The 19639-nt window shown below is 47.3% G+C and overlaps 1 protein-coding gene across 5 annotated transcripts in view; it reads left to right on the top strand.

Moving 5' to 3' along the window:
- The window catches only part of TNIK (TRAF2 and NCK interacting kinase), a 150909-nt gene extending 132025 nt beyond the window's left edge, over positions 1-18884 (top strand). For all 5 annotated transcript variants that reach the window (XM_051625896.1, XM_051625897.1, XM_051625898.1 and 2 more), the window contains 12 exons: positions 1095-1279; positions 3715-3841; positions 5492-5656; positions 8926-9040; positions 9621-9791; positions 10060-10203; positions 11394-11528; positions 11789-11889; positions 13323-13472; positions 14694-14853; positions 15479-15618; positions 17435-18884. In XM_051625896.1, coding sequence (XP_051481856.1) covers positions 1095-1279; positions 3715-3841; positions 5492-5656; positions 8926-9040; positions 9621-9791; positions 10060-10203; positions 11394-11528; positions 11789-11889; positions 13323-13472; positions 14694-14853; positions 15479-15618; positions 17435-17518 — 1677 coding nt within the window. In that variant the 3' untranslated portion in view covers positions 17519-18884. The remainder of the gene's footprint in view (positions 1-1094; positions 1280-3714; positions 3842-5491; positions 5657-8925; positions 9041-9620; positions 9792-10059; positions 10204-11393; positions 11529-11788; positions 11890-13322; positions 13473-14693; positions 14854-15478; positions 15619-17434) is intronic.
- Positions 18885-19639: the final 755 nt, after the last annotated feature.

Raw genomic sequence — 19639 nt, forward strand, 5'->3', positions numbered from 1 at the left:
CGAATGCACTGATGCCTACCTCGGTCACTAATATAGGGAGAAATGGTAAGACTGACAATTGCGATGCTTTGTTCGTCATGTGCATGTCTTGTGCAACAGAGTTCTCTAACCCATTCTAATCTGAGCTCTCATGCTTTTCTGCCCTACTGCTTCCCCCTGCATTGCTATAAAAGCATGTAAGATAACAAAAAGTCTCTTTTCTACACGGTGCCTGCCATGTTCCTTGTTTTGAAATAGCAGTGTCTTTTATATGACTGTCGGGTCTGAGACCTCATCAAAGTCATGGTAAACTGAAAAATTGTTAATAGGCTTTGGGACTGCTCCTATCTTCTCGTTTCAAGGCTTTTTTCTTTTCTTTTGGTTTGGTTTTGCCCTTAGCTTGTAGGCTGCCACATTTCGCATAAAGTGCTTAATGGGTCCCACTGAGGGATTTTTTTTGTTGTTGTTATCATTTTGATCATGTGGCTGAGTCAGAGCTGTGACTCCAAAGTCTGGCTGAGCTGGGCGCTTCTCCTCCTGCTCCTCACCGCCTCTCGGCAGCCGCCCGACGGCGGAGACTCACCATGGAAGCAGCTCTTGACGTGGGGATTGCACCACTCCATGGGAGATGCTGTCATTGCTTCCTTCTCAAATGCATTTATTACAGAATAAATACAATTACGGGGCCTCTTTGAGAAGTTTGAAAGAAGAGAAAACCCTGCAGGAGAAATCCTCCGAGCCAATCTTTGAAATGACATTGTTTTCCAGTTTACTATGATGGTGACTGAACTTCACCTTTTCCAACAAATATAATTTTTTCGTGTATATACATATAAGTGTGTGTATATCTATGCACATACACGTTCCAAACAGAATATGAAGAGGTTGGCTATTGATTTTTCAGTGAGCGTATATCAGTTTTGTTTTGTTTAATAAATGCTACATGCTACAAACATTGTCTTACGTTTGTCTCATGTTTGTAACAACTCTGTAAAGCTACTTCTTGTTGCTCGTGCTGTTAGCATTGGCTTTTGAAGAGTTGTATGTGACGTTATCCTTGCTTTAAATATAATAGCCATCGCTTCCTTGGTTTTTTTGCCCCCCATCCCCTTTAGGATCTGACGGCCTTAGCCAAAGAGTTGAGGGAGCTGCGCATCGAAGAAACCAATCGCCCCCTGAAGAAGGTGACAGACTACTCCTCCTCCAGTGAGGAGTCGGAAAGCAGCGAGGAGGAGGAGGAGGAAGGGGAAAACGAGACGAATGATGGGACCGTGCCTGTCAGTGACATCCCACGGCTTATGTAAGAAGTGCTTTCTTTTGGGGAAGTGATCTGTGCAACCGCGATGTGTCTTCTGAGCACAGGCTGAGGCAGTTGGGGCTGTTCGGTCTGAAGAAGAGAAGGCTCTGAGGGGACCTCATAGCGGCCTTCCAGTACCTGAAGGGGGCTTACAGGAAAGCTGGGGAGTGTCTTTTTATAGAGGTTTGCAGTGAGAGGATGAGGGGTAATAGTTTTAAACTGAAAGAAGAGAGATTTAGGTTAGAGATCAGGTGTAGATTCTTCAGTGTAAGGGTGGTGAGACACTGGAACAGGCTGCCCAGAGATGTTGTGGGGGCTCCATCCCTGGAGGTGTTCAAGGGCTCTGAGCAGCCTGTTCTAGTCGAAGGTGTCCCTGCCCATGCAGGGCAGTTGGAATTTGGTGATCTTTAAGATCCCTTCCAACTCAAAAAATTCTGTGATTCTGTCTTGGTCTGAAGGAGCAGTAGATGTGATATGGGACATGTCTAGAGCACCTTGGTGTGTGGTGGCTGGCTCTGGGAACGGTGTCACGATTGCAAGGGATAATTTACTCAGATTAGTCTTTTTCCTGGCTCAAACTGGAGAGGCTTTTTGTGAAAAATCAACATTATTTCCACTGCACATTCAGTGAACTCTGAGCTGATGGATCTGTTCTTGCTGATGAGCAAGGCAGATCTTTGGCCAGGGTGGGCACACCTGACCTCACCCGCACCTTGGTCCTGCCCACGGGGTCAGAGTGTTAAAGCTCTGTCTGCTCTGAGCTCTTGCCCCAAATCAAGCTGTGCTGAAGTACAGTACTTGGTGGCCTGCCCAGTGCCAGCTGGTGGAGCCAGGATTATAATAATCCAGAATCTTTGCCTTTGATTTTTGTCCTTGGCTCAGTCACTGTGCAGGCAGCAAAACATGCTGGGTGAAAATGTTGAAACGAAAAATCAGACTATGCTGCTGTGTCCCTGTTAGAGGTCATGGGACACAGGAGTTTATGTTAATTTTGAGACTGCACAGTGAGTGAATGAGTGGCTGAGGTAGCCCTGAAGTCCTAAATTTCATCAGCACGCAGTTTCCATGTCAGCCTTCAAGAAATCCCTGGACACAAGCAAGAGATGGCTTGCACAGCTCTGAGGAGAGGGAGCTGAAGGGAGTCATGATAGTCTTCAGATGGAGAAAAGGTATCTGCAGAGAAGGAAGGACTAAACAGTTCCTCCTGTCCATGGGGACACAAAGTGATGGATGGTCTTATCCTGTGTCTCTGCTTTCTTATTTCTAAAACTGGAATAATTGTGTTACTTTCTCATCCTTTGGCGGGGTTGAAAAGCTAATGGCAGGAAGGTGTGAGCTCCTCATGTGAAAGGTGCAGGAGGATGGCAGCTGGTGTTTGGAGTGCCTGTCCAGTTGTGTGTTTGATAGGATGCAGGCAAGGATCCATCACCAAGCCAGTCCCACCTTGGGATCCCCAGAGCTCACATCTCATGTTGGATCAGTAATCCCCTTGATTTGGCTTGCTTTGGCTTTTCAGGCTACCGGCTCCCTCATGAGTCTCTGGGCATTGGCATGGAGGTGTGTGTGGGGGTGACATGTCAAAGAGGGAATTCCTTCATACCAGTGGGGAGCAGCTGGTCTGTGTGGCTTTTCCTTGCAGGGGGACAGGTCTCACCAACAACACCTTCATAACCACCCCCAGCATTTTCCAGGGCACAGGCAGGACTGGGTAATCCAGAGGCACTTTAGCATTTGCTTTTGGCTTTGTTTGAATTATATTTAAGCAGCTGGTCTGATAAGAATGTAATAATAAAGTAATGGTGGCTGCTCACTGCCTGCAACATCTGCTCTCAAGTAGTCCTAAAATGTGATGTGTCTGAGCATAAATTCCAGCCTCTCTCTTGAAACAGGGACACAGAAATAAACTCGAAACCAAATAATGGATTAGTGCTACACTTTCACCTGGAAAACTGCAGAGAGCTACAGGACACAACCTGTGCTCCTGCCCGCACCTCCCCTGCGCCCCATCCCCTCCCTTGGTGGCTGTTGTCATCAGATGTTCTGATGCACTGTTCCCTTGTCAGGGATTGAGATGGGGAATAAAGGGAGTGAGTTGTTTTTTAAAAACTTCCTTAAGTAGAAAAAATGACGTATGGTAGAGCAGGACTGCAGCTCCTCATTATCTCTTCATCAGTGCTCCTCTCAGCACCTTGGAGGACACAGGCCCTTCTCTTTAGTCTCCGTGCTCTGTCTGTAGCTTAATGACCTGACCTGGATCCTGTCTTTCTGAGAGCATAAATAATTTCCCTATACATTTAAGTGGGTATATTTACTAATTTTTCTTCCTGTGAGATATAAAGCCTTACCTTTATTGAAATAATACTGTCTCAGACAATTTTTCATCTAGTTTAGCAAAGGAAATACCATCCATCATTAATGCCTTTCCATTCTGTCCTCAGACCAACAGGAATTCCTGGAAGCAATGAGCCATACAACCTGGGAATGGTGACAACCCACGGGCTAGAGACTTCCCATGCAGATACGTTTAGCAATATTTCAAGGGAAGGGACTTTAATGGTGAGGGAGGTAAGTTGTAAAACGAGTATTTCCATGGAGCATCTTCAGGAGGTTTTGCCCATGTAAGCCCAAAAACTAACAGTGCTGTGTGTCCGGAACACAAAATGACTGAGTAAATTGTGCTCATCAGCATTCTTGTAATGCAATTTACACTCAGAGCAAATGTGACAAGTGCAAATGTTTCTCAGAACTACAAACAGCAGTGAATAGTAATGCTGGGGCACAGTGGGGAGGATGCTCATACAAATGGTTCTGACATAATCCCACAGTAGCTCCAAGCAACACATCTTCAATTTACAGCATTTTGTTAATACACTTGGAACTTGGCCCAAAGTTTCCCCCCTTCTTCCCAGCCTTTGCCACCATGTAGCTGTAAGAGATGGGCAGTGTTTGTAGAGCATGTGGAGGGTTTTACCAGGGGATGGTCCTGCTTGGGGAGGACCACAGCCCCCATCCCACCCACAAGCTGTCCTGCGCTCACCCAGCAAGCTGGCTGTGGGGGACACTGGGCATCCCACCTGGGTACCAACCCTTGTCCCCAGCTCTGGCTTTGCAGAGGTTAGGATGCAGTGGGAGCAATCCTGATGGATGGTGCTGCAGGAGGCAGAGGAAGGCTGTGGACAGTCTCTGCCAGCGTTCTTCATTTTCTGGGTTGCTGGAACATGCTGGTGATGCTGCTGGAAATGCAGGGGGGTAGTGGATCCCAAACTGCAGCCCTGTGCTGGCTGCTTATTCTTTGCACCCAACAACTGGTGTAGTCATCGGAGGACAGACCCTGAGGTCACTGGGCTTTAGGTGAAGGGTTTTTCACTCTTTGGCAGGATGGGAAGGTGGATGAAGGTGATGGTAACGAGTGGTGGAAAGATAAGTGTTGTCAGGACTAGTCAGAAACTTGGTGAGCCTGTTCAGAGGGACTTATTCACTAATCCCAGTAAAGGGACAAGTCTCTGTAGCACCATCATTGATGTGCTCCAGGTAGGTGGGATTCATCAAAAATGGCAGACACCTCAAAATGATAGGCAGGGAAGGGAGAAACTTCCCAGCACTTTTCTTGCAAGAGTTGGGGTTGGAGAGGAAGGGGAACCCCAGGGAAGCCCTGGGAGCCTCGTGTGCAGAGCGAGCCCTGAAGCTCTGCCGCTGCTGCCGCTGTTCACTGCTGGTTTGGGTCACAGAAACATGCGGCGGGGGCTGCGTGGGCATTTGCAGTCAGGCTACTCGCTGCCATAGCTCTGCAGAGCCGTGAAGGCTAAAGCTGATCGAGGGGTCAGATTCTGCTGTCACCATGGCCACTGGCTGCATGGGAGGAGATCTGGCCATGGGATTTGCACCCACGGTGGCAAGAGCAGGATCTGCCCCTATGTTCCTCATCTCAAAACGATGGTGATCAGGCTTCTCTCGCTCTAACGTGGCTAATGACTCTGTATTCACTTTGTGATTAATCCTGCCTTTATTTCTCATGGGGTGGGGGGTTGGTTTGCTGCTTGCCAGATTGCATGAGGATGGAAACAGAGATGGTCCTTCTCCTGTGCTTGCTTTAGGAACTGGGGAACTGCCAACGACTTGGTTTTGTTTGGTTTTTTCTCTTCTTTTTCTCTTTTTGTTTTTTTTTCCCCCCTTCCCCCCCCTTCTCTTTCTTCCTCATGCCTTGTGTCTCTGCAGACCTCTGGTGAGAAAAAGCGTTCTGGCCATGCAGCCAGCAATGGCTTTGCAGGTCACATCAATCTGCCTGACCTGGTGCAGCAAAGCCACTCGCCGGCGGGCACGCCGACCGAGGCCCTGGGGCGAGTCTCCACGCATGCACAGGACATGGACTCGGTGCCTGAAGTAGGTGGTGGGGGGCTCCTCTTTCTCCTTTGCATTGCTTTAAACAAACATTAACATCTCTGCCCCGGAAAGGGACTTTCCTGTTTCCCTCCCTGGTTTTTCTGGCTCTTCTCTTCTCTCTGTTTCTGGTCCACATGGGTGAGCGTAGCAGAAATACAAGGGAACCTGATGGGTTGTTGCTGTATGGATCTGTGGCTGAAGGTAGAAATGCCTAATAGGTCTTTTGTCAAGCCCACCAGCTGCACTTTTGGTGGAGATGGCTTGGATGCTGCCAACTGATGTGAAAGCCCCTTTTATTTTTCACTTCAACTGGCCCCAGCTTCCACCTGTGCAATCTCTGACACTTAACATGACTCAAAAGGTTACTGAAAACCAAAGCCAGAAAATTTTTGAATAGTTCTTCAGACTAGGAAGAAAATCTGCACACCTTTAAAATTATGTGTTTCCAGCCATGACAAAGTATTTCCCCCTGGTAGCTGTTTAAGGAGTCCTAGAAAGCACAAAATGTGACACATAAGACAAGGGAATTGATGTGTCCTGCTTGCCAACACCAGCTGTGGGAACCAGGCACACAGTTCTCTGCTTTTCCAGAAGAAATCAATCCATTTGTTGCTAAATAAGCTAATTTATTTATTTTAATTTTGTTGGTTATACGTCAAAAGTTCTGTCCTCATGCTCTCTTTCGTAGAAACTATGTACTCATTTCAGGGTTTACTTTTACTATCAGTATAAAAATTGCTTGACATTGTGCATTGATAAAATGTAAGAACAGATGGTGTGTGACTTGACCACAAGGTTTTATCTGTTTCCTCATTGCCTTTAAAAGCAGTAATGAGAAACTTGATCCTGAAAGTAACACCTTCCACAGTCATCCTGGGACTCCCGAAATGGGGAGAAGGATTTGGTTTAAATATATTTCTTTATTTATAGAATACCAACCAAGAAGATCTTTTCCATGTCTAAAACTGCATTTTTAGGGCTGACTGAGTGGGGAGTGGGTGTAAGGAGAATCTTGGGGATTTAGTTCTCAGGCTTCCAGGTGACTCATGGTGCTGTGAGCAAAAAGAAGGGAGCAAGGACTGCCTCCTGCTGCAGCTTGATGCTGTCTCTGTGGACCACCACGGAGGTTTAGAGGAAGCTGAACAGGACCTGGAGGAAGATGAGATCTTAATATTTAACTACTGGACTTGGAGTTATTAAAATCCCAGCTTCTTAGGAGAACAGCTGAACCTAAGCAAAGAAAAGAAATGCTTGGTGCAATGGGGTGAGGAGTTTCTTCATAATTCATCTGGTGGAAAGCACATCACTTTCAGCTGGAAAGCATCCCTGTAAATACTGAATTCTTCCCCTCCTTGAATTGTTGGGGCTTTGTGGAAAAGAAATCCAGCTCAGGAAAAAGAAAATGTGTAATTTTTTGGATAGAAAAGAAGCTTATCTGACATGTGCACACGTAAATGTGGTGTCTGTTCCTGCCGCCTTCTCTGCTGCAGGCTCTCAGTTACCATGTACTTCTGGGAAATCCATCTGTTTCTATGGAAACAGGCAGGCTGTCAGGGCCATAGAGCTGAGAGGGAAGCAAGATGCATGGCATGGTGTTGGCAGGCATGGGGCATGGAAGCTGGCTCACCCAGCTGGGCTCCTTGCCAGCCCCAAAGCCTCCTTGGTGTCACCTTGGGCAGTCCTGATCCACAGGGGTGCTTCCACATCCTGTGGGTTTTTGTCCCTAAGCCTTTTTGTCCCTCACTGTAGGACAGGTACCAGCCCAGTTTCAGTAGGGATGTGTCAGAGTGGTGGGGTTCTCCATGGCACATGTTCCTGTGGCATGGGCTTGTTCCCATGGCAGTTGTCAGCAGGGGGGCTGCAGTGGTGGCACTGGGCATGTGGAACAGCCTGAGCTCTGGTGACTTGGTAACTTAAAAGCTGAGGAATCATAGAGCCATAGAATACCAGGTTGAAAGGGACCTCAAGGATCATCTGGCAAAAGCACAGTCTAGATTAAGATGGTCCACAGGGAAGGAAAATGTCCCAGGGAAGAAAAATGTGAGCAGTAGCTGGTGCTGCAGAATGACTTGGGGCCTGCTGCTGTTACAGCTCCTAATGGAGTTCATACATGAAGCATATACTGGGTACTGAAGTAGGAAAAATAAGCTGCTCAGTGAGGCAGGAGAACCATGTCACTTAGATGAAGGTCCTCGTCCCATTTTCTCCCTTAACAAAGCAGTGGCTTTAAAAAGAAACAACGTGATGTTGCAGTTTGTTTCTCTGCAATTTCTCATGGCAAAGTATTAGCTGCGACATTCCCTGCAATACCTCCAGGTCAAGTTTTGTTAGCTTAGAAGTGGCTCCTTCCACAGTCCCACCTGGAATGCTGTGGACAATTTAAAGCACTTGATTGAAATTGCCAGCGACCTGTACGTGATGCCCCAGTGAGGTGTGCTGAAGGCCAGACTTTGGGAGAGATGGAGCAATGTCAGGGATGCCATCTTCTGATCAGCCTGAGTGTCCGAGGCATTGTCAAATACTCACTGTCCCAAAGCCCTCCCTAAAGCATCTCTCCAGGCCTGCTCCAGCACTTCAGCTCCTCCCAAACCTGGAGCAGCCAGATGAAAACTAGGCATTTGACTGAAGAGCTGACTTCTCCCATTTTCCCAGGGGCATCTGTGTCCAGCAGCTCCCTAGATAATGGGTGGAAAAATCAGAGGATATCAGCTGGATGAGCTCTCCTGCCTATATTTTACAGGTCCTGTGTGAGTTAGTGTTTGGCTTGGGCAGAAGGAAAGCAGCAGTCCCACCTTTTCCAGTTCTGAATTGCTCTGGTGGTCACTGGTCAGTGCCTGGGGCTCTCTGGGAACTCTCAGCACCATCCCGCCAAGCTCAGCTGCACAGTGGGAGAGTGGGAAGGGCAAAGCCTTGCCTGCCTGGCAGCCCAGAGCCCCCTTTCCAGGCAGGCGTGTTACACGCAGAGAAGTTGGGTTCTGCCTGCACTGACTTTTGCCCCTGGCCCTGCGGCATCTCCGCTCACCCGTCTCTGCACTTCTGCTGTGAGGAGAGAGCAGAGCCAGGCCCTGCTCCTCTTGTTTCCTCTTGCTCATGGACACTCACAAATCAAATGTAATGTTTTCCCTGATGAGTTACAGGGGAGGAGAAGCAAATATTGATAGAGGGCTTGAAAAGGGCACTGGGTCTCCTAATTAGGAAGTCTTACATATACATACACAAAATTAGTGATACTTCTGTGTTCTGAGCTCTCTTTGCTCTTTATGTTCCAGTATGGTATGGGAAGTAGCACCAAGGCCTCTTTCACCCCCTTTGTGGACACCAGAGTGTATCAGACCTCGCCTACTGATGAAGATGAAGATGAGGATGAAGAATCATCTGCAACTGGTAGGAAGCAATGGGACCAGTTTGAGAGGGGAGGGCCTCATGGAAACCCAGTCACGGAGACTGAATAACCCCACTGAATCTCTTCCACATTTCACTTAAACTTCTCCAGACATTGCTCATGTCTTCATCCTTGTGCTTACCAGTTTCTGTCTGACTCCTCCTACCCACACGAGTGAAATGCCACCAGAAGTGTCCAGGAGAAAATCCACCCACCCATCTGCCCAGGCAGCCAGGAGAAACGTTCCTGGCAGGACTGGGAGGTGTTAATTGCTCCAGAAGGCTGGGAGTTGTTCAGAAGTCATTGGAAATGGGTAGATGTGGGAAGGTGGTCAGCAAATAGCACTGGTCAGCTTGGTGGGCAGAGCTGGAGTTCTGGGGACATCACCTGCTGACAGGTTGGTCATTCCAACCCATGAGAAAATCCTGATGATCCCTCTTCAAACTAATAGCTTGTAACATAGTGATGACACCAGAAAATAAACCCATTATTGTTGTTCTATGAAAAAAACCCACGCCTAACAGAAGAGGTACACACAATCAATCCATCACACCTCACTGTTTTGTTGTGTTTCCCTGCAAGCCCTGTTCACCAGCGAGCTGCTCAGACAGGAGCAGGCCAAGCTGAATGAAGCCCGGAAGATCTCAGTGGTGAACGTCAACCCCACCAACATCCGTCCCCACAGTGACACTCCAGAGATCCGGAAATACAAGAAGCGCTTCAACTCGGAGATACTCTGTGCTGCTCTGTGGGGTAAGCCCTGAACACATTGTGCCCTCAGCCATGAAACCTGAAGCTGTCCTCACAGAACCAAGCTCCTGCCTCTCATTGTCCCCTTCTCCAGCCCAAGCAAGGCTAACGTCCTGGAGTCCTGTGCTGTAAGAGTGATTCCTCATGTTCATGAGAAGATCCCAGCCTTAGCTGGGATTGGTCACTCTCTTGGTGGGAGCAGGGGCAAGCTCAGGGGGTTGTCCTTGGGGACAGCTGTGGCTCCCAGTGCCCATTGCCCTCTCCTCTTCAGGTGTGAATCTGCTGGTGGGTACAGAAAATGGCCTGATGCTGCTGGATCGAAGTGGGCAAGGGAAGGTCTACAACCTGATCAACAGACGGCGATTTCAACAGATGGACGTGCTTGAGGGTCTTAACGTCCTCGTGACAATATCAGGTACATCTCTTGTACTCTCATCCCATCCTTACCCTTCTTGGCCATATCCTCGAGCAGTTCCAGGTCAGACAAAAACTGCCTGCCACTCCCAGGGGAGATTGGAGTTGGTTTATTCCAGAATCAAAGGCATTAGATCTTCAAGGACACCTCCAAGAGCAGTTTGCTCCCGTTTCCTGCCAGCTCCACTTCATCTGCAACACTCCATCCTCCTTTAGCAGGGAATCATAGAATCCCTTTGGTTGGAAAGGACCTTTAAGATCATCAAGTCAAGGGAAGGTGCAGGATGCAGGCAGATACCCCAGCAAGGCAGGTAGTCATGACTTGAGGGGACAGCAGGCTCTGCTTTTGGGAGAGGGTCTGCTTGGCTCTAGCCAAAGGAGCCATGAACTGGGCTCCACTCCAGCTCAGACCATGGCTGTGCTCAGGGTGCCCTGGGCATCATGAGGGTCATGAGTTTGTCACTGTCTCTGAACTCAGCCAGGAGCTCTGGAGCTCTCAAATCAGGCTCATGGGCTGTTTTCTGGCAAAAAAATAAAAGAAAAAGCTCGGTAGTTCATTCTCCCAAGAGACCACCCTGCATCCTCCCTGCAGAACAGCCCTGTGAAGCACATGGACAGAGGAACTGAGACAGAGCCTTCTCCTGCTGATCCCTGCCCCCCAAGCTCTTGCAGGACAGCAACAGAAATACTCGTTAGGGATTCCTGCTCCCTCCGTTCAGACAGGGCTCTTGAAAAATGTGCAGGAATTTGGCAGCCTCTCAGCACTGCAGAGCCCAGCTCTGGGCTCGTTGGCAAACAGCAGTGCCTGTCACAGACCAAGGAGCTCGTGTCTCAGCTCCAGGGAGGAATTAATGCTGCATGGGGGAGAAGAGAGGGAAAGAAGCCAGGTAGTTGAGTGGTAAGAGAGCTGGGGTCACAGCTCCACTGTGCCCAAATGTCTCTCCGTGAACATTGATTGACAGGAGGAAGAACATTCCCAGCGTCCAGTGAGCAAGAGCCCAGCTCTTCCAGCATCCTCTTGCAGTCCCATATACTTTTTTTTTTTCCCAAGAAAAAATAATTACTGCTTTCAACTTTATTGTGAAACAAGCTTTAATTTCATCTTCGTATGAGTGAAAATAAGCTCTGAAATCTCAAGATGTGCCATGCACACATGCGCTGCTCTGACAGGGACATTTCCTGTGCCCCCAGGAAAGAAGAACAAGCTGCGTGTCTACTACCTGTCCTGGCTGAGAAACAGGATCTTGCACAACGACCCTGAAGTGGAGAAGAAGCAGGGCTGGATCACGGTTGGGGACCTGGAGGGATGCATCCACTACAAAGTGGGTGAGTGGCCTCTCCAGGAAAAAAAAATATGTCTGGAAGGGGATACGTTTTTGTTCTCTAGGCTCTGATCTGACCTGACGGTTTCTCTTAAAAGTACGGGTAGGCCATAGCCACACAGAAATTTGGTATTCATCTGGTGGACACTTCACCTAATGAGAACCAAGAGAGAGACAGCCTGAGAAGCTGTTCCTGGCCATAAGTTGATCAGTGTTGTTGGAAAGAAAATGAATGTTTTTAAATCGGTTTTGTTTTTATTTCAGTGAAATATGAAAGAATCAAGTTCTTGGTGATTGCCTTAAAGAATGCTGTAGAGATCTATGCCTGGGCTCCTAAACCATATCATAAGTTTATGGCATTTAAGGTAAGTGTATCTTTTAACCAAAATATACTCTGTAATTGTAAATATATGAGATTTCTATACTACGCAGAGCAGAAAAGTCTTGCTTATGTAGCTGAGCTCCTGGGATGCCTGGCAGGCTTGGAAGATGGGATGCATCCTGCTTATGGCTAGCATTTAAGCATTAATATTAGCTTACACTGACAGACTTTACTTGGAAGGGTTGCAGAAAGCTGACCAAATGCCCACGATGAAAATTGAGTTGGGGTTGGGTTTTTGTTTTGTTTTAAAAAAAGCTGACCAATTTTTCACATACAGTATGAAAACAGGTTGGCAGTATTTTCCATTTTTTATTTTGCAAGATCCTCTCCCCTTCTGCAGTGTGGATTTCTGTTTCATGAGAGAAAGTTCAGGAGAATGACCCACCCTTTCTCTTTTTCTCTCTATTTTCACCTACCTCAGTTTCCTTCCATAAGACCTTTCTCCTCTATAACCTGCCAATGAGTATTTTATACTTAGTACTTGAAAGCACTTTTCATCCTAGGCTCTGTGCAGAGACAAGTCACAAGGGGCAATGCCTTCTGGAGACATTCCTGCTGAGTAATCTCATTTTTCATCCTTGCAGCACAAATGGGTTTATTCAGTATTAGGTCACATTTGCTTCTTCTGAACAATAGCCACAATAAATGTGGCTCAGTGACGTGGAGAGCTCAGCCGGGGATCCAGCCTCCACTGCCTCTGGTCTGGGTGCTGGTTAGTGCTCCTGCTGCTGCTGCTCCAGTCTGGGGGGGCTGAGTATCCTTTCCTTGCCTTGTAGCAGGGATCTGTCAGGATGGCGGGAGATGCAACCCACTTATTTTCCCTGTCAGGAACCTGAGTAGTCCTTGCACAGCCAGGAGCCCTTTTCTCTCCCTGGGGATGTTTCATCCTCCTGCTGAGGACCTAAGCCATGATGAGAGACTTTGTCCTGGATCAATCCCAGCCTGCATCCAGCAGGTTAGATTGAACAGGGATAAGTAGGTCTTGGCTAATCTGACTCATTTCAGCTGCCCAAAACAGAGCAATGACCCCTGCTGAGAGGGGAGGTGGGTGGTCACAGCTTTGCAGGCTTCCCTCTTGTTACCCTGAGCAGCACCAGCACTGGGGAGTCCCCACACACAGGCTGTACCATGCTGGTGTAAAATGGAGCTGTCACCTTCCTTGAGAGACCAAATCCTCAGGCTGGCCTTGGGCTCCTGGGGGAAGGAGCAGTGCTTGGCAAGGGGGAGCACTTACCTGCTGGGGTGGCTGGAGCGAGTGGGTAGTACCCTCTGAGGCATCTGCCACAGGGACAGAGATATAAATAACCACATATTGAGCAGGAAACGCAGTCAAACAAATATGATTCAAAACCGTATCAGGCAGCTGCTGTGGGGTTTGTTGGTTTTCTGTGATACTCACTGAAGGGATTATAAAAGTCTTTTGCAGATCTCCAACACAAGCCACTGCTCGTGGATCTCACTGTAGAAGAGGGTCAGAGACTGAAGGTTATCTTTGGATCACACACTGGTTTCCATGTGATTGATGTAGATTCTGGGAACTCTTACGATATCTACATACCATCTCACGTGAGTAGGAGTGCTGCTGCGTGGCTGACACAGGGCACCAGCACGGTCTGGACTGGCTCTTGGTGGCTCTGAAATGGTGACCAGTCAAGTGGCATCTTGCCGTGGGTGCAACATTCTGCAGTGCCATCCTCATTGACACTCCCTTAAAGAGGACTCGGAGGTGTCATATGCTTCATTATTCACACAGGCTGTTTCTGTCCTCATGCCTGAGCAGTCAGGTTGGAGGTTGCCATGTCCCACAGGAAGGAGAATCTGTCAGTACACTACATGGAGCTGTAATGGAGCTCTCTGTAGGGCAAGATACTGTGAAACCAGTTTCTTGATCGTTGGACAGCACAGATCCACCAAGAGCTGGATGTCCAGCCCACTGTCCCATTTTGTGGTGTCCCAGATGTGCTCACCAATGCTTTCTTGTTCCTGCTGAGGCAGTGCAGTGTGACCAGGCAAGGGTTGCAGGATTAGGGTAGCTCAAACCTCAGTAAGCCTGATGCTCAAAACTCCCAAATCCCCTGGCAGCAGAGACTCACCTCTCAGCTCCTTCAGCTGTTTCAAGAGAGAACCAGTGCTACAAAATATCCTGTAGCTGAGGATATTCTTGTTTGTTCATTTAAGCTCCATCCATGCTACTGGCCCAAGCAGCATGAGAAACTGGTCTAGGAGAATCTGGGTCACTAATCAGTTCCAGGAACGGCTGAATTGATGTGAGCAGCAGAATCTCCTGTGTGAGAGCTGGCAAGAAGCATAAGGAGAAATACTGGAGCAGTTTGGAATGGTTTTGTTGTCGTAGTTAGGGAGGGGCAGACTGGGTGTAAAGTCACCGTAGCTGCCTTTGGAGCTAGAGACTGATTGCTAAAAAATTAGGAATATTTTCTCCTTAGGAAAAAATCTGGGTTTATTTGCCCTAATTTGAATAGGAGATGGATTCAGCAGTCACTTACTTGTGTTACAGCCAAGTGTCAGCCATCAGTCTAGGGGGCTTATATGTTGGGGTCTCTCTGTAATTGCTGAGCCTGTGTATCCTTGGTGCATCCCACAGCTTTGGTGGGAGGGTGAACATGACAGCTTATCCCCCTTCGAGCTCACCTCTGAAAAGCCAAAGCCTGCTCTTTGAATCGAGGGAAGGGTTTATTCTGGGGCTGGTTTGGGGTTTTGTGTTTCTAAGGCTCTGCCCTTTTCCCCATTCAATGTAATTCTGACTTTTAGGATTTGTTTTAACTGCAGATTCAGGGCAATATTACTCCTCACGCCATTGTCATCCTGCCTAAAACAGACGGGATGGAGATGCTTGTGTGCTATGAGGATGAAGGTGTCTATGTCAACACCTATGGACGGATAACTAAGGATGTGGTGCTCCAGTGGGGAGAGATGCCTACTTCTGTGGGTAGGTCAACCCTTCCTCTTCACCTGCTTAAAATACGAATGACAAGTAAGATGAGGATGCTGAGATGGAGTCATTTGGGCTTTTGTTAATCAAGGACCAACTGTCGCCAGATAAGAGATGCAGTTGCCAAATTTCTACCATTTGGTCCTGTGCAATAATAAGAGCAAAAGACTTCTTGAAGATGTGAGCTCTGGTTCATCCAAAGTATAAGGTGATATCTGGTTCATCCGAACTATAAGGTGATACAAGCTGTGGCACTGGTGGGTACAGTGTTAAGTGGAAGAGGGCCTGAGTACAGAGCTGGGAGCACTTGGGTTGTTCTTCTGGCTCCACTGTTGCTCAGCTCCACAACCCGTGGAGGCAATCCACTGCCCAGCTCCTCACCTGCAGAAATCAGAAGTAGTGATACTTCTTCTGTTTAAATCACCCCACAATTTCTGGATGAAAAGTGCTATGTAGAGGTGATGATCCCCATGGGCACACGCCTGGCTGCCTGAGCCTCAGGTGGGCCTTTGCATTGATGTACATAACCTTTGAGTAACAGCTGATGAGAGCTTTTCTGCTCGTTGTGCAATATTTAGCTCAACACACTTTGTAACACCTACCAAATGCTTCCTTTTGACAGCCTACATTCATTCCAATCAAATAATGGGCTGGGGAGAGAAGGCTATTGAAATCCGGTCAGTGGAGACGGGACACCTGGATGGAGTATTTATGCACAAGCGAGCTCAAAGGTTAAAGTTTCTATGTGAAAGAAATGATAAGGTAAGGCCACTTCAGTGCTTGTATCCGTGCTTAAAGCTACAGCCAACTGATTTCAGACTTTAGTTTTGGTTTGTCTTGAGGTTAGTACTTAATCTGAAGGTCCTGTTTAGTAAGCAGTGCCCATAAACCCACTCCTCATTCATTCTCGCCAGCAGATGCAGACCTCAGCCTGTAGTGGGTAGATCTGCAAGATCTCTTCCACCTCTAGCTGAGATCTGCTTTGGCTTGGCTTGACCTTCTCCCAGGTCTTGCATCTGACCATAAACGATTGAGTCTACCAAGTAAATTTTGCAAAATGTGTAAGTGATCCTGGTTTGAGCTCTGGTGCATTTTTAGTTTTGTGATCTTAAAACTACTTTCTCTGTGGAGCCCCACCTATTTCTGTGGACAGCACTGATAGATACTGCTCTGAGGTTGCACCAGAGATGCATGGGAAAGGTGACTATTGTGTAGATGTTGAGCAAAGCATGCAGGAATGAAGGAAGGAGAAATTTCTGGAGTACTTGCATGGAAGAGATGGTTGAATGCCAAGTCTGTTTCTGCTTTTGGTATTTCCTCATCTCACAAGGTTCCACCGAAATAAATCAGGTCCACACAGCAGGGAGCACAATCACAAGCCACGTGAAGAAAGTGATTCTCTGTCCTCAGAGCAGGGTTTAATAACATGCAACAAATAAGGTTTGAGGCCACGATCAGTTCACTGAACAGCTGCTTGTCAGCTAAGCATAGCCCTAATCTGTTGTGTGGCTGGAGCCTGCAGAAAAAATGTATCCTACCCTTGGCAGTTGAGCGTGCCATGGGAAGCTGCCCAAGCAGCTGAATTTAAGTTGCTCAAATACCCTTAGTTTGCTTTTTCTTACTTTTGAGTACTTGACTCTGCAGGTTTTATACTGTTGTTTTTTTTAAAAAGATTCTTCTGGTTTGGTCCTATTGATTCCCTTTCCTTGTCTAAGAAAACTGGAAAAAAAACCCCACCTCAGTCTTTCTAAAATACTGGAACCATTTGATCACTGGTGGGTTTGAAATACTAAATACGGTTGTTTCTGGAGAAATGGTTAATGGTGAACGTCATGTGAAGATTTTGAGTAATTTTCTGTTTTCAAAAGGACAGAGGCTTCAGATTGTCCCCTTTAATATTTGCAAAATATAACTAACTTATTTTTTAAGACTTCCATTGGGGTCAAATGCTGGTGGATCCTGACAGAAGCACCAAGAATCATATTCTTCACCCAGAGTCCTGATAAATTTCTGTTCTTTGAGCATGTTGAAAGAGACTAGATTTCCCAAGCTTTGTTTTCCAAACTAGCTGAAATACCAGGACTAACTTTTCCAAAGAAAATGATTTCAAGCTCCCATGCAGGATATTGACCCAAGTGGTTAACGTTTAGCAAGATCCAAACCACTGACAGCCCTTTTATTCATATTGCATAATAAATGGCGGCACAGCAGTAAAATGTGATGAACTCAGTATTTTTAAGGTGTTCCAAACCTTGCTCTCCTTGGTAGTGATAGCAAGGGAGGTTTTATTACTGTGTTTACTAGTAGGTGGTTCCATTTGATCCAAGTCTGGTGTGGCTTAGCTCCAGCCCCTGAGCTCTGCAGAAAACCAGAACCGGGCAGTGGATCTGCAAAAAAATTCTGCTGTCCTCCAGAGAAAACAAGCAGGGAGGGAGGGTTTAGGCAGAGGAATCCATGGGATGTGGGGCAGCTCCTGCTTTCCTCAGTCACTGAGACAATCAGCACATTTTTTCTTATGATAGTAAAAATTATTATTAAGGGGTTGTTGTGTTGTGTTTTTTTTTTTGCTTCCACGCAGGTGTTTTTTGCATCGGTGAGATCCGGCGGAAGCAGCCAAGTGTTTTTCATGACCCTCAACAGAAACTCCATGATGAACTGGTAATAGGGGAGCACTTGGCACTCACCACCATGGCATTATTTCTAATGTAAAGGACATTAAACACGAGGACTAACACTGTAGAGGCAGATGTGGAGGAACACGGCTCCCCACGCTCCCCGGGTGCCCTCAGCCCCGGGGCGGGGGCTGCGGGCAGGGACGGACTTTCGCGCTTGGACCCCCCGAGGTCTCCTGATTACGCTGTGTTATAGTGGGTTATGAGTTCTCCTTTATTTTATTTTTAATTTTCCTTTCTCCCCTACTTTGTAAGAACGGGGAAAGAAGCAGTGTCAAAAAAAAAAAAAGAAAAAAAAGAAAAAAAAAGTCTGTTTTTAATTCTGTCTGCCTGCTAGCATCAAATATATAGTATGTTGTAAAGTTACCAATTAAATCTGGTGAGAGACAGCACAATAAATGTACCTTTTATCTTTGTGATGAAGGCCATAACCGTATAGCTGGGTAATTTTAGAAATCTTTTGCCTTCACCAACATTTACATGTTGCTTTTGGCAGCAACGGCTTAACGGATTTTTAAAGAAGAGAAAAAATAATAGGTTTTTTTTCCCCTCTTTTGGGAAATGGATTTTAAATGGCTAAACTACTAGCCTTAGACTAATAAAAATCAGCTACCATTTTTGTCAAGTCTGTCAATCCATATTTCTATATGGATCTTCACATAATGGTGTGTCTTGATAAGGGACAGAGGTGCCATTTGTTGTTGCTCCGGAGGTGCCCCCGGGGCTTGGCCAGAAGGGGCCAGGATGGGGGACCAGAGGAGGAGAGGGCGGCGGAGCGGTCGGAGCAGCCGCGGGAGCCCGGAGCCGGGCGCTGGTGCGCGGGGACGGCGAAACGAGCTCCCCTCCCCGTGGCTGGGCCGGGCTTGTAAAGAGCTTAAAAATATATATATGTGTGTGTGGTTTCTTCGGCCGAGGGTCTGAATCTCTACTCGTTTTCCACCCCCTCCGCTCCCTAGGAATTACCCAACATACAGTGGAAGAGACAACATCTGTGCCGAACCGTGTGTGTGTGTTTAGTTCAGGTTGAATCGTGTCCTTATAAACTCTGCTCAGTTGATTTCCGTTTCTCGGCGCGTATCTGGGGTTTTCTTTCTCAGTAGCTGCAAGCATGGCCGCCTGTGGTGTTGGGGTGTCGCATAACAAGGTCTGTGTTGCTGGTTTTAACCTACCTCGTTTCGGTTGGGGTTTGTTTGGGTTTGGTTTTTTTTGTTTGTTTTTTTTGGTTGGTTGGTTTATTTTTATTTTCCGTTCCGCTGTCGATCACAGCGCTGTTACCTCCAGCGACATATAGAGAGCTTAACTGGCAATCTTGGTGTACTCGGTAACGATGGCTTTATTAAAAAATCATTAAATCAACAGGACTTGGTCAAACTTGAATCTTTATCAAGGGTGAGAGATGATGTGGGGCGGTGGGGCTGGGTCAGGATGGGCCACCCTTGCCCAAAGCGTCCCATGGGTAGGTGTGGTACCGGTGGGGATTGCCTGTGGTGGGACCCCTGGCAGGGCACGGCGTACAGAGGAGCGTGGGAAGGAGGAGTTTTGCAGGTGTCTTCTTCAACCACAGGGCACTGGGCACCTTCTTGCCGGCCCAGCACAGCCCCAGGCAGCAGCAGCCTGCCCAGCACCTGGCTGAGCACAGTGACAGCCGTGACACCACCATGCTGGAACTAAAACCCTACACAAGTCCCGTCACAGGCACTGATTGCCACCAACTCTTTGTATTCTCACTGTGGTTAAAATACAAATAAAATAAAGCCCAGAGGTTTTTACCATGTTGCAAACTGAGAACTGGCTTCTTGGAGTTTTTTATTTCTTTCCCCTTGAAGTGATGAATGAATACACAGCTTTGAATGTGGAGGGGGGGGGGGTTTAATGTGGGGGTTTGGGTACAGTGACAAAACAGAAGGGAATCATTGTGTTTAAACATAAGGTAAATGTATTTTTTAAAACCGTGGAGTCCTTTGAAACAAATAGCATTAGAAGTTGTCAATATCAACACAGTCTTGTCTAGAGTGTGTATGCAGATGTAGCGTAGAGCAAATGCATTCCTGCTGCCAGCCACAACAAACCACAAAACTTCACCATTGGACCATGCTTTTTACATTTTTCTA

Source organism: Apus apus, chromosome 8 (genome assembly GCF_020740795.1).
Source record: "Apus apus isolate bApuApu2 chromosome 8, bApuApu2.pri.cur, whole genome shotgun sequence".
Taxonomy (NCBI): domain Eukaryota; kingdom Metazoa; phylum Chordata; class Aves; order Apodiformes; family Apodidae; genus Apus; species Apus apus.